At 46.1% G+C, this 15,008-nt stretch overlaps 1 protein-coding gene across 8 annotated transcripts in view; it reads right to left on the reverse strand.

Moving 5' to 3' along the window:
* UBN1 (ubinuclein 1) overlaps positions 1-15,008 on the reverse strand; it is a 42,599-nt gene that overhangs the window by 8,942 nt on the left and 18,649 nt on the right. For 7 of the 8 annotated variants that reach the window (XM_047780579.1, XM_047780578.1, XM_047780580.1 and 4 more), the window contains 6 exons: positions 9,661-9,731; positions 8,157-8,286; positions 7,862-7,980; positions 7,599-7,727; positions 7,272-7,415; positions 60-110 (listed from right to left, as the gene is read on the reverse strand). In XM_047780579.1, the coding sequence (XP_047636535.1) occupies positions 60-110; positions 7,272-7,415; positions 7,599-7,727; positions 7,862-7,980; positions 8,157-8,286; positions 9,661-9,731 (644 nt within the window). The remainder of the gene's footprint in view (positions 1-59; positions 111-7,271; positions 7,416-7,598; positions 7,728-7,861; positions 7,981-8,156; positions 8,287-9,660; positions 9,732-15,008) is intronic. The other variant, XM_047780581.1, reaches the window with a different exon arrangement.

The following is a 15,008-nucleotide window of genomic DNA, read 5'->3' on the forward strand; positions in this document are numbered from 1 at the left end:
GACCCACGAAGCAGACAGAAATGCCAGGAGTCCTGACAAGTGAAATCAGAGACACTCACAAGATTGACGTCAGGTGCCCATGGCCTCGTCTGCTCTCCTTAAACAGAGTCCTGGAACAAACAGAGAACACTGTTTGCACGAGTCCCTGAAAGGAGACTCTGCTTTCAGAGCCTTCCTGCCTCTGTGGCTGTCACTCCCTGAGCAGCTGGCGAGAGGGCCTAAAGGAACTGAGCCAGCCACCCAAAAGCCAAGGACCCAGGAGTCACTAGAAAAAGCTATGGCTCTGCCCCCAAACCTCTCGTGGTGATTGTTCCCCTAAAGGCAGGAGCACTTTCCCTATTCTCATCCTCCCCAGGAGTAAAAACATAAAGGGACCCTTGACACATCTTTTCCAAGAGAAACGCAACAGAAGTTTCTCTAGGCCTTTCCTACCTATCCTCAGGAGTCTCATCTATAGGATAAGAAAAGTAATTCTTTTTTAAAAATAATTACTGTTATTTTTTTCATTATAGCTGGTTTACAGTGTTGTCGATTTTCCACTGTACAGCAAGGTGACCCAGTCACACATACATGTATACATTCTTTTTTCTCACATTATCATGCTCCATCATAAGTGACTAAATATAGTTCCCAGTGGAGAAAAGTAATTCTATTTAAAGGGATCCTGAAATAAGAAAAGGCCTGTCCAACCAAGAGCACAAGCTCCACAGGGAGGATCTTGGGAACGTGGGCAAGCAGGAGACTTCAGGAATAGTCTCTCCCCTGGACGACAATTACACTGGCAGAATCCATCTGATGGAACTATTCTATAACTCCAGAGCTTCAAGGCTTACAACTTCCAGGGGAAGGGTTAGATGAGTAAATTATGATTAATTTTTGTCAATTTCAGCTCTCAGCATGGTAGCAGCTGCCCACCCGCCCACCCAGTGGCTGGCAACTGTGCAGGTGTTCCTGGAGCAGCCTGCGCACAATTTCTAGGAACCAGTGTGGGCAGAAAGGACCCTGTCTTCCAAAGATTTAGGATCTGGGCTCCTAAGGCTGATGGATGCTGCCAATCACAGAGCTGGGAGGTGCAGAGAGACTGCTGCCATTGTTACTGCTCCTACCTGACTGGACTGCTGCAGCCCCTGCCCCTCTGGCTGAAGTGACTGCCACTGTGGTGTGAGTCACAGCTGCGGCTTGGATTCGATCCATAGCCCAGGGACTTCCATATGCCATGGGTATGGCCAAAAAAAGGACTAGAACATCTTAAAAAACTGCACACATGGGGAGTATCAGACAAAACTTCAATGTTCAAAAAAATAAATCACAAGGTACGCAAAGAAAAGGTAAAGTATGGCCCATTCAGAGGGAAAAAACAAATCAACAGAAACTGTCCCTGAAAAAGATCAAATGGCAGATAGACTGGACAAAAGTAACTTTTTTGGGGGGTGGAGGGCACCCCATGGCATATGGAGTCCCTGGGCCAGGGATCAGATCTGAGCCACAGTTGTGACCTAAGTAAGCTTCGGGTGCTGCAACGCCAGGGTCCCTAACCCCACTGTGCCAGGCCAGGGATCAAACCTGCATCCCAGTGTTCCCAAGATGCCACCAATTCCATGGCACCACAGCAGGAACTCCAAAAACAACTGTCCTAAAGATGCTCAAAGAACTAAAGGAAGATGTGGAGTAAGTCAAGAAAAAAAAAATTATGAATAAAATGGAAATATCAATGAAGAGAGAGAGAGCCTAAAAAGAAACCAAAGAGAAATCTAGGGCTGAAAAGTACAACTGAGGTGAAACATTCATTGGAGGGATTCAAAAGCAGATTTCAGCAGGTAGAAAAACAAAGTGAACCTGAAACAGGACAATGAAAATCCTCCAGTCTGAGGAACAGGAAGACTAAAGAAAAGTGAACAGAGTCTAAGGGACCTATGGGATATCATTAAGCATGCACGTGCGCACGCGCACACACACACACACACACACACACACACACGCACACAAACATACAGTGTTGACCTCCCAGAAGGATGAGTAATAAAGGCACAGAGAACAGAAGAAACAATGGCTAAAAACTTTCCAAATGTGAAAACAAATAATAAATTTACAGAATACGAACACCCAGGAAATGCAAAGAACTCCAAGATGAACTCAGAGACCCATGCCAAAATACATGATAATCAAACTTTCAAAAGCCAGAGGCAATGAGAGATTATTGAAAGCATTGAGAGAGAGCTGAACATCATACACAAAGGATTCTCAATAAAACTATCAGCAGATTTCTCATCAGAAACTTTGGAGGCCCAAAGATCGTGGGCATCTGATATACTCAAAGCAGTAAAATGTCAGAGAACCCGCTGTGGCACGCTGGGTTAAGGATCCAACTGCAGTGGCTCAGGTTGCTGTGGAAGGCACGGGTTCAACCCCCAGCCAGGCACAATGAGTTAAAGGATCCAGCGTTGCCACAACTGTGGCATAGGTTAGAGCCGTGGCTTGGATCCTTGGCCTGAGAACTTCCATATGCCAAGGAACAGCGGAAGGAGGGGAGGAAGGGAAAGAGGGGAAGGAAGACAAAATCCTCTTTCTGACAAAAGTGACCTTCAAGAGTAGGGGAGAAATTAAAGACATTCCCAGAGAGATAAAAGCTGAAGGAGTTTGTGATCAAAAAACCTACCCTGTAAGAAATGCTCAAGGGTCCTGAAGACAAAATCAAAAGACAACAGACAGCACCTCAAAGGCATATGCACAGAAATTCCTGTCATGGCTCAGTGGAAACCAATCTGACCAGCATCCATGACGACGCAGACTGGATCCCTGGCCTCGCTCAGTAGGTTAAGGATCTGGCATTGCTGTGAACTATGGTGTAGGTTGCAGACACAGCTGGGTTCTGGCATTGCTGTAGCTGTGGCATAGGCTGGTGACTAGAGTTCCAATTCAACCCCTAAGTCTGGGAACTTCCACATGCCACAGGTGGCATGGCCCTAAAAAATAAAGACCTTTAAAAAAAAAAAAAAAAAAAAAAAGGCACACGCACAAATAAAGATCTCGAAAAGGTAAATATATAACCATTATAAAAGTGTTATTATAACAATAGTTTGTAACCACACTTTTTTCTACATGAGACTAAATATATTTAAAGAAGAAAATTAGGGAGTTCCCATTGTGGCTCAGCAGTAACGACCCCAACTAGTATCCATGAAGATTCAGGTTTGATCCCTGGTCTCAGTCAGTGGGTTAAGGATCCGGCATTGCTGTGAGCTATGGTGTAGGTTGCCTATGTGGCTCAGATCCCTGTGGCTGTGACTATGGCCGGCAGCTGCAGCTCAGATTCAACCCCCAGCCTGGGAACTTCCATATGCCCATGACTGGGCCTTAAAAAGCAAAATGAGTGAATGAATAAATGAAGAAAATTAGTTTAAAAGTTAGTATTACTTTAGTTTTTAACTTCAAATCTTATTTTCCACATAATTTAAGAGGCATTTAAAAATTATTGGTTTATGTTTTGGGGCACACAATGTATAAAAATGTATTTTATTGACAGTATTAGAGCTGTAAGGGAGCAGAATTTTTCTGTGTTAATGAACTTACAAAAGTAAGTCCCTCCTTATCAGTAATTACTTTAAATGTAAATGAGTTAACACTCCAATCAGATCAGCAAAATGGATAAAAAGCACATGATTTAACTATATGCTGCCTATAAGATTCAAAGACAAGAACAGGTTGAAAGTCAAAGGATGGGAAAAGATGCTCCATGCAAATAATAACCAAGAGAGGAGAGGCCGCTATATTAATATCTGACAAAACAGACTTTAAATCAAGAAAGGCAGCTGTTGGAGTTGCCTGCTGGCATAGCAGTTAAGGACTTGGCATTGTCACTGCTGCGGCATGGGTTCTATCCCCGGCCTGGGAACTTCCACATGCCACAGGCTTGGCCACCAAAAAAAAAAAAAAAAAAAAGAAACAAAAATTGATAGAACTGAAAGGAAAAATAGTTTTACAATAAAGGTCGCAGCCTTCACTACCTCCTCACGAAACTGGATAAACAAGCAGACAGAAATAAAGAAATAGAGGACTTAACACAGTAAACTAACTAGACCTAGGAGATAGATAACAGAGCATACCACCCAACAAGAGAACACACTTTTCAAGTCCACATGGGACATTCTTGAAGTAGACAGTTTGTCAGCCCCAAAACAAACTCTCGGTAGATTTTTTAAAAGATAGATATAATACAAAGTATCTTTTCTGATCACAATGGGATGAAGTTAGCAATAAATAACAAAAGGAAAACTAACAAAATTGTTGGAAAAAAATCAAGTGTCAGATCTACTAGGCAAAAAACAGCTTTTAGGAGTTCCCACTGTTGTGGCATGGTGGAAATAAATCTGACTAGGAACCATGAAGTTGTGCATTCAATCCCTGGCCTTGCTCAGTGGGTTAAGGATCTGGCATTGCTGTGGCTGTGATGTAGGCCGGCAGCTGCAGCTCCGATTAGACCCCTAGCCTGGGAACCTCCCTCAGCCGCAGGTGCGGCCCTAAAAAGGTGTAAAAAAAAAAAATTATAAGTTTAAAATAAATAAATAAAAACAACTTTTAAACAATTAATGGCTCAAAGAAGAAATCACAAGGGAAATTAAAAAATACTTAAAAGATAGGAGTTCCCATTGTGGCTTAGCAGAAATGAATCTGACTAGTATCCATGAGGACACAGGTTCAATCCCTGGCCTCACTCGGTTAAGAATCTGGCGTTGCCGTGAACTGTGGTGCAGGTCACAGACGTGGCTCAGATCTGGCATTGCTGTGGCTGTGGTACAGGCCAGCAGTTGTAGCTCCAACTGGACCCCTAGCCTGGGAACCTCCATTTGCCACAGGTACGGCCCTAAAAAGACAAAAAAAAAAAAAAAAAAGAACAGAAAAGGAAAAAAATACTTAGTAAATGAAAATGAAAAAATAACCTACTAAAATCTATGGTTTGTGGTGAAAAGTGGTGCTAAGGGAGAAAATTTATAGCTATAAATGCTTTACATTGGAGTTCCCTTGGTGGCTCAGTGGTGAACAAATCAGACTAGGAACCATGAGGTTGCGGGTTTAGTCCCTGGCCTTGCCCAGTGGGTTAAGGATCCAGAGTTGCCGTGAGCTGGGGTGTAGATTGCACATGTGGCTTGGATCCCACATTGCTGTGGCTCTGGCGTAGGCTAGTGGCTTCAGCTCCAATTAGACTCCTAGCCTGGGAACCTCCATATGCCACAGGAGTAGCCCAAGAAATGGCACGCATAAATAAATAAATAAATAAAGTAAAGTAAATGCTTTACATTAAGAAACAAGAAAGGGAGTTCCCACGTAGCACAATGGGATCAGCAGCATCTCTACAGTGCCAGGATGCAGGCTCCATCCCTGGCCCGGCACAGTGGCTTAAAGGATATGGTGTTGCTGCAAGTGTGCTGTAGGCTGCAACTGCAGCTCCGATCTGATCCCTGGCCTGGGAACTCCATTATGCTGCAGGGATAAACAAAAGGAGGGTCTTAAATCAACAACCAAACTTCTCAACTTAAGGAACCAGAACAGGGGAAAATATTTGGAAATTACATATCTGGTAAGTTTTAGTGAACTCCTAAAACTGAACAAAAAAACAGCAAACCCATTAAAAAACGGGCATAGGACAGTTCTCCAAAGATACATAAATGGCCATTAAATACATGAAAAGGTGCTCGACAACACTAATTATTAATGAAATGGAAACTGAAACTACAACGAGACACCACCTCATATCCATTAGGATGACCACTACCGGAAAAAAAAAAAACCAAAAAACCCCAAACCAAACCAAACTAAACCACCAGAAAACAAGTGCTGGTGAGTAGGTGGAGAAATCGGAACCCTGTGCACTGCTGGTGAGAGTGTAAAAAGAAAATAGCTGCTATGAAAAACACTGTGGGGTCTCCTAAAAAAATTAAACACAGAATCACTATATAATTCCGGCTCTGGGTATATGGGTATGTAAGTAAAAGAACTGAAAGCAGAGTCTTTAAGAGATATTTGTATGCCCATGTTCATAGCAGCATTATTCACAATAGCTTAAATACGGAAGCAACACAAATACCATCAAGAGATGAACGGATAAGCTAAATGTGGTACATGCATACAACAGAATAAATTCCGATACACGCTACACCATGGAGGAACCTTGAGACGTCATGCTCAGTTAGTAAACCAGACACAACGACAAACACACTGTATGACTGCACATTTATCAAGTACTCAAAGCAGTCAAAACCACCAGACAGTGGAACGGTGACGGCCAACGTCTGAAGGGAGGGAAGTACGAGTCCGTGTTTAATGGGCACCGAGTTTCACAGATGCAGAGTTACGGAGACGGCTGGAGGTGACAGCTGCCCAACAACAATGTGAATGTATTTAGTATCACCGAAGTGTGCACTCAGATGCAAAAGTTTACATTAAGTGTATTTTACCACACACACACACACACACACACATGCAGAGTTGTTTTGTTTTTTTTTAAGAACACTAGTCCCAGGTAACTTTCTCTGTGTATTGTAGATGTAGTCCCATTAATGGGAAACTACTTAACACAAATGTAGCCTGTAAGAAAAGCCTGGCACCTAACTCCACAAAACAGTCAGCCCTGGAGTTCCTGTCGTGATGCAGTGGTTAACGAATCCGACTAGGAACCATGAGGTTGCAGGTTCAATCCCTGGCCTTGCTCAGTGGGTTAACGATCCGGCGTTGCCGTGAGCTGTGGTGTAGGTCACAGACTCGCTCGGATCCCGCGTTGCTGTGGCTCTGGTGTAGGCCAGTGGCTACAGCTCCGATTCAACCTCTAGCCTGGGAACCTCCACATGCTGCAGGAGCAGCCCAAGAAATGGCAAAAAGACCAAAAAAAAAAAAAAAAACGAAGAAAAAACAGTCAGCCCTGCCACCTGCAAAAAAGAATCCTGTTCAGAACACTCCAAAATCCCAACATGAATCTGTCTCTCAGCTTCTAGTAGGAGCAGGAGAGGGCAGATTGAGGTGGTATACGCACACAGCCAAGGTGGAGCTGAAGCAGGATAAAGAATGACAAAGTCAAAACCCCAAAGATAACTCCCCTCCCGTAGGGAGACAGAGAAGCCCCGGTCACTCAGGTGAGATCACACTGAGTCTACTAGCCAGTGACCCCGAGGGAGGGGCTCTGGGGCTTGGCACAAAAGCAGCACGTGAACATCTCTGTACCATGACAACAGTCCACTCTATGCTCACACTGACCGTACCGGCTACTCGTGGGCCCTCACCTGGCCTGCATCCAGCCTTTGGGCCAGAGAGGTTTGACCTCAGCATCCAGAAACGCCTTCACGTGGTCCTCCCAGGGCTGGGCCTTGCTCCTCTCCAGGTCAGAGCTCTCCAGTTTGATCTTCACCACCTGACAGAGCAGCTCCCTGAGAAGTGGGCAGAAGTCAGAATCTTAAACTACTCCAAATGCTTCTTCCAGGTTTCAAACACGTGCTTTCAGCAGCCCCACTTAAAGTAAATGATTCTAACCTTCATCAGAACCACGGCAACACGCTCAGACAGCAGCCCCACAAACCCTCCCCAGAGGCAAGGTCCCCGTTGGGGCACACCTGATTTCCTCATTCCACTGGAATTTCTTCCGAGGTCCCATTATCCTCCTGCCCCCCTTTTCTTCATCTTCTTCGTCATCAGAACAGACCCTTTCTCTCTGCTCCTTGTCTTTCTCCTCTTCCAGCATCCTGAAGAGCGGAGAATCAGGCAGGACCCTAAGGTCCTCAGGGAACTGCTTCCTCCTGCCCAGCGCCTCCCGCCTCCTGCATCCCCGGGCTTCTGAGTAAAGGAGGTAAGAAGGCTGAAGATGGGACCCACTTACTTAGCCACCTTGGCTTGCGTGTGCGCCTGGCATTCCTCCTGGTACTTGGCCATCTGCTCTGGCATCGCCCTGCCAATGGCTTCCTTAAGTTTCTGGAGAGGGTCCTTCAGACGCCCCCCCTGTGGAAAGCAGGACACATCATACGCTGGTTCACGCATCACTTCCTACGCGGCAGACAGACTACAGGAATAATCACACAGAGCCAGGGCAGCAGCAGACATGGCACCTATGAAGATTCCGTCACCCCCTCTGCCGGGCCTCGAAGCCAGGGGCTCCACTGCAAAAAGCCACCCACCTGTTCACAGAGGTGAAGTTTTCGTGCGCGTTTGACCAGGGTATCCTTGCTGCAGGGCAGGAAGGAAGCAAGGTAGGCATACACCCCGGAACGGGTCTGGCTGCTCAGCTCCCGGGTCTGCGCCTCTATGCTGAAGAACAGAGCAGAGTTACTCACTGTGGCTCCTCTCATCAGCAGTTCGCTCTGGCACGGAAGGGAGAGGGGGAAGCCAAGAGCAGGCCAGACCTTATCTCGCACAACAGACCTCTGGCAGTGACCAAACCTGATGAACTTGGCCAGGTAAGTGGGTCAAGGCTCTCAGGTCAAAGACAAGACCAAGTCAAAGGTAGTCAAGAAAAACAGAGTCCTGCCCTCCCTCCCAAAAAAGGAGTTCCTGCTATGGCACGACAGGATCGGTGGCACTTCTGGAGTACGGGGACACAGGTTCAATGCCCAGGCCAGCACAGTGGGTTAAGAATCTGGTGCTGCCCCACCTGTGGTGTGGATCTGATCCCTGGCCCAGGAACTCCATATGCCGCAGGAGTGGCCAAAAAGGTAAAAAAGAAAACAGAGCCCTAGAGAACAAGCTCCGAAGTTCTCAGTCTCATAAAGAAAACAGAGCTTTCAAGCTGGAAAGCAATCAAGCTGCTTGGGGTCGACAGGAAGTACTTTCCAGCAGTTTCCTTTTTCTCCAGTTCCAAGTCCTAGCCCTGACCGCGTGGTCAGGCAAAGCCGCCTCTCCCCAGCACGCCCATCCAGATGAGCAGAGAGCGGCCTCAGTCCTGCAAGTGCTTGGCATCTGCACACTCCAGGCAACAAAGCTCTCATCGATGCTGACACTCAGGTGCTCCCCACAGCCCAGGCTTCCTGACCCAAGTGGCCAATCCCTTCCTGGCCAGGCAAGGTCCACTGCTAGAATATTCTTTGGTCTTGACAACTGTTCTTACATGTGCAAAATCCTCAGCTGTTGAGCAATGAGCTTCCTCTGCTACATGAAGAAGCATGATACAAAGAATCAGGTTTGGATGCATATGCATGGGGTTGTTTGCTTTTTAATCCAATTCATACAGTGTGTCTCAGAGGTCACACACTGGGAGAAGGGCTACAGGAGATGAGCACTGGCCCTGAGAGCCTAAGTGCGAGTGAGAGGATGGCCAGGCAGGAGGAAGGGCGCTCCAGGAGGGCTGGGCCCTTTCTCAGAGACGGCAAGCAACTGCTCCTCTCTCCCATCATCTCACACTCAGCACAAAACCCTCTCGCAGCATGTCATGACTATTGTGTACTGTGTTCTAGTAATGCCTGCTGCCTAAGATTAGCAGGGCCTAGCATTTCCTAGAGACAAACATTTGATGTTCCCCACCCCTGACCTTTAGTAAAAGAACAACAATAAAAACCAATTTTTAAAAATCTCATCAGGGCTTCTTTTTTTAAACCTCCTATGTAGTGCAATAGTACTTCCAGTTTCCCCTGGCCTGATGAACCCAGGCGGGGTAACAGCAGATACAAAGAAACAAAAGATACTCACTCTAAGAGCATGCCATTAATATCCTGGGTGAAGAACTTCTGTCTGCTCTCTCCCTCAGCAGCTCTGGCAGCCTGGTTCACAGCAGACAGTAACATCCGTTAGTGCACTTTCCCCCCACAGCCCTCACACTCACCCACGGGCACTAAGCAGTCGGTCCCTACAGAAGGCCTGATGATAAAATCCTCGCCACGCCCTAATCCCAGATCAAGCTGGCCACGATCATGACATGCTCCAGAAGTGGCATGTGCAGCTCCTTTCACATGCCGCTGAAGGGACTGTCCCTTCTTCCCAGGACTTGAAACAAGAGTCACATGAAAGAAGATCAGAGTCGAGAGAATCATGAAGCATCTGATTCAGCCAGCTAGCTAACTACTGTGCCCGGCACTCTATGCTCTCAACTGTGAGTTGGAATTTCCATCTATCTACAGTACAACCAGGAATTGTAACAAACCTGCAATATCTTTTTCCACCAAAATAATGATGATGAAGGTGATGATGTGCTGCTTTAGCATTTAGGAGCTGTAATTCTCTGAAAATTCATAATCAACTTAACGGTATATCACAAACTCTCTTCAGACCATTGGAATGACTAACATACCCAACTACCTATGAACACAAGACAGAGCAGGTTACGAATCAGTGTTTTGCTTCCCATGAGCACACAGTTACCACCATCCTGGATGGCAAGCTTGGAGGCTCCTGAAGCAACCACAGGAGGCAGCCAAGGCAGCAAATGCACAGGTGGGGAAAGCAAATCGCTCCCATCTGGGCCAGTGGTGCTCTGCTTGCTGCACATTGGAAGCACCCGGCAGCTTTCCCCACCCCAGATCCATCACATCTGACTCTCTGAACAACACTATATTCTGCAAAGGAGGCCCAAGCATCAGTACTCTTTAAAAATAAAGCTGGTGACCAACATGCAGAGGATCAAGAACCACTACTGATCTAAACCCAAAAGCTGCTGGTCCCAAAACTTTAGGCAAAATAAAATTTCAGGCTTGATGTATCATAATGATGGCAAAGACAGTAAGGTGACTGTCTAAAACAAAACGATCAACCCTGCTCAGCCCTCTGAAACAGCAGACACTGATAACCCCCCGGCTGCCTCTCACTCCATCTGCTGGGTCCTCTCCTGACCTCTGACTCCATCCTGTCTCCTGCAATAACTCCTTACCTACAGGTGGAATCCAGGGTGCCATCCAGAACCCTCTTCACCCAACAGCGTTTCCCCATCAGCATCAAAATACCATACATGCAGGTAGGTCTCCCAAATCTAAACCCGTACCTTAACCCCCCCCCCCCTTTTTTAGGGCTGCACCTGCAGCATATGGAGGTTCCCAGGCTAGGGGCCTAATCAGAGCTACAGCTGCCAGCCAAAGCCACAGCCACGCCAGATCCAAGCCATGTCTGCAACCTACACCATAGCTCAGGGCAACACCAGATCCTTAATCCACTGAGCAAGGCCAGGGATCAAACCCGCAACCTCAGGGTTCCTAATCGGATTCATTTCCACTGAGCCATGATGGGAACTCCCCTAACCCTTTTTTTTTTTTTAAAGCTCTGGGCCAAAATTTCCAATTACTTCTATGAATGAATGACCCTTTGGTATGCAAACTCGACTTGTCCAAAACCTAACCCACTAGTTTCTGCTCTTCCTCCTGTGTCTCTACCTATAGTAACAGCACTCTATCCTTCTTAAATCCTTCTACTCTTCTTTAGAATCCCTCCCTGCTCTTCCTAAACCTAGCATCCAACCTAAACTCCAACCACCTGGCCTTTAGGGGCCTCCAGGATCTGGCCCCAGCCATCCACTCCAGCCCCCGCTTCCCATCATATACAAGGGATTCCTGTGATCCAACAACTGGCCCATCTGCAGCTCTGCGCCCTGCCTTACTGTAAGGCCATCTCTCCCGCGAGGCTGGTCAACGCGTTGCTTCCAGTTCCATTCCTATGTACCCCTAAGAGCTTCTTTTTCAACTCCTTAAGTCTGTGTCCACCTGACCATCTAGTTGGCCAGCCAAATACCAAAGAGCTTATTCCACCCTGCTTTGTCCTACAGCCAGTTTGCAAACAGCCTACTGATCCATTTGTATAACAACCTCATGGAGAACAAGGAATCTTACTAATCAATACATTTCCCACAACTGCCAATCACTTAATAGGTACTTAGTAAATGTCAACTAAGTGAAAGGATGAATGAACAAACCAATACACAGGTATTATTGAAAGAGTGAAAACTAGAGGAAGAAAAACTTAGTACCAAACAAAACTTGCAGAGGATATGCAAAACTCAAGTTCTCAGCTAGAGGGGGAGCACAAAGGCCTGAGATGACAGGGGGTAAAATGCATGGGTAGGAAAGGGAGAAAGAATGGGCGTCACTGTAACCCATTCACCTGCCACTTCATACACTGGCAGAGAATTCAGAATTCCACCATGGCACCTTTAATGTACTGAAATTGTGAGTTTAGTTTAGAGAAAAGAAAACTGAGTCATTCTTTTGCTTTAGCTTATAAACTGCTAGTTATAAGATGCCGAAGCACCTGCATGTTAATTCAGTCTAACATGTATTTCAAATGCCTGTTTTGTCAGATACATCAACAGCTTAGGTTTCCAATCAAATTTTGTTTTTAGATAGAAGCCATTTCAGAAACTTTCTGGCTATATAATTTTTTAAAGAAATTTTCTTAATGCCTTTTGAATTTTTTTCCCGCAATGCCTTTTAAATCATGCTGACCAGTATCTTTGAGAATCTGGTTTTATTTTATTGCCTTTTTTTTTTTTTTTTTTTTAAGGGCCCCACTAGCAGCATGTGGAGGTTCCCAGGCTAGGGGTCTAATTGGAGCTACAGCTGTCAGCCTGCACTACAGCCACAGCAACATGGGATCCAAGCCGTGTATGTGATCTACACCACAGCTCACGGCAATGCTGGATCCTTAACCCGCTGAGCGAGGCCAGGGACTGAACCCGCAATCTCATGGTTCCCAGTTGGATTCGCTTCTACTGAGCCATGACAGGAATTCAGAATCCAGTTTTATACTGAAGATAATTAGTCAAGTGCTGCATTTTTAAAAATAAACATAACAAAAAAAATTAGATATATATTTGACAGTCTTCCAGAAAGAAGTGAGGTCCCTAACCCTAAAGACACCCCTGCCCAAGGAGCTGTATGACTCAACCAATTCTAGATTAACTAGGGAATGAAGTTAAACCAAACGTAAAACATGTTGATTTACAATAGTTCTAACAGCTTCCCCCCTGCCAATGGCTGCACCCATGGCATATGAAAGCTCCCAGGTCAGGCAAAGAATCCAGATCCTTTAACCCACTGTGCTGGGCCGAGGATTGAACCCTCGCCTCCGGAGGGAGCCACGTCCTTCAGTCAGATTCTTAACCCACTGTGCTACTGGGTATTCCTCTAACAGCTTTTTATTTTCTTTCTTTTTAGGGCTCCACCAACAGCATATGGAAGTTCCCGGGCTAGTGGTCAAATTGGAGCTGCAGCTGCCAGCCTACACCACAGCCACAGTAACTTGGAATCCAAGCCTCATTTGCAACCTACGCCAAAGCTTGTGGCAAATGCTGGATCCTTAACCCACTGAGCAAGGCCAAGGATCAAACCCATAGCCTCATGGATACTATGTCGGGTTCTTAACCCTCTGAATCACAATGGGAACTCCTCAAACAATAGCTTTTAGTGAGTTGTTTTATTATAAAAAGAACCACTTGTAGCCTTTCTGCACCTAGGTCAGAACCTTATATGCTGTGCCTGTACTTGCTAATAAACAGGATGAAATCTGGCATGATTTTCTTTTTTCTTAAGGATTTTTATTACTTTTTCCATTTTAGTTGGTCATATGGAGGTTCCCAGGCTAGGGGTCAAATCAGAGCTGTAGCTGCCAGTCTACACCACAACCACAGCAATACCAGATCCGAGCTGTGTCTGTGGCCTACACCACAGCTCACATCAATGCTGGATCCTTAACTCATTGAGCGAGGCCAGGGATCGAACCTGCGTCCTCATGGATGCTAGTCAGATTTGTTTCCACTGAGCCATGATGGGAACTCTCGATTTTCTTTTTTAAAAAGACCAAACAGGAGTTCCCGTGGTGGCGCAGTGGTTAGCGAATCCGACCAGGAACCATGAGGTTGTGGTTCAATCCCTGCTCTTGCTCAGTGGGTTAACATCTGGCGTTGCCATGAGCTGTGGTGTGGGTTGCAGACGTGGCTCGGATCCCGAGTTGCTGTGGCTCTGGCGTAGGCCAGTGGCTACAGCTCTGATTAGACCCTTAGCCTGGGAACCTCCATATGCCGCAGGAGTGGCCCAAGAAATGGCAAAAAGACAAAAAAAAAAAAAAAGACCAAACAAGTTTTTTTTCCACCTTATTCTCCTTAGATCCATGTCTCCCCTGGTTTTGCGATGCAGGGGTTCTAACTATATAGGAAGGTAATGAGCAGTGAGCAGGTAGGGGGTGAGTGACATGGAGTTTCTATTTCTTTTCTATTTTTAGTATCATTTCCATTTTATGCTTGACTGAAGAAAACCAAAACAGACCTGGGTCATCTGTATGGAGTAGGCTGAGCAGCTGCCAAACTACAAGACAGTAACTCAAAGGAGCAACACGCCTGAGCTTTCCAACAACCAAAGACAAAAGATACAATCAACATATATTAAGAGAAGACAGACAGGGTAAGGCCATCGAATCAAACCACTGTGGTCCCTGGGGCCCATAAAAACGTATAGTACAAGGGGGTAGGAGGTGAAAAATGAGTTAACACAAGAAGAAAACTGTCAACAGTGCTTAGGCGTCCAGGGTCGTCCTCCTGGAGTACCTCTTGAACACACCTATATTTTTAGTTAGAAGATAAATCTAATATCTGCTTCCAACAGTAAAAATTTTTCCCTGAGAGATCAATACACATCAGATTAGAACCTGCTTAAGCACAGAGGAGGACGGCAATAGGACCACCGACTGGCCCCCCAGCATGTGCAATCCCCGTGGGAGAAGGCCTCTGGTTCTTCAGTCCTCACATCTGATTTGCACTGGCGGTACACACTACTTCTCAGGCAAGCTCATAAGGATCTTACACCTTTCCACCTCCACCCTCTTTAAGTGTTGCCTTGAGATCGTCCTGCCCTGAAAAAGCCCCAGATGAAAGACGGAGGAGAGAGGTCCTGTCATCCTGGCTGTCCCAGTGCCCAGCAATCCTACCAGCTGAATGCAGCCCCAAGAGCAAACCCAGACAGGACCAAGACAAACCACCCATCCAACTCAAAGAGCCAGGAGAAACAAGTCACTGTTTGAAGCCACCAAGCCTTGGGGGGGGGGGTGCAGTTTTTTAGACAGCA

Source organism: Phacochoerus africanus, chromosome 5 (assembly GCF_016906955.1).
Source record: "Phacochoerus africanus isolate WHEZ1 chromosome 5, ROS_Pafr_v1, whole genome shotgun sequence".
NCBI classification, from domain to species: domain Eukaryota; kingdom Metazoa; phylum Chordata; class Mammalia; order Artiodactyla; family Suidae; genus Phacochoerus; species Phacochoerus africanus.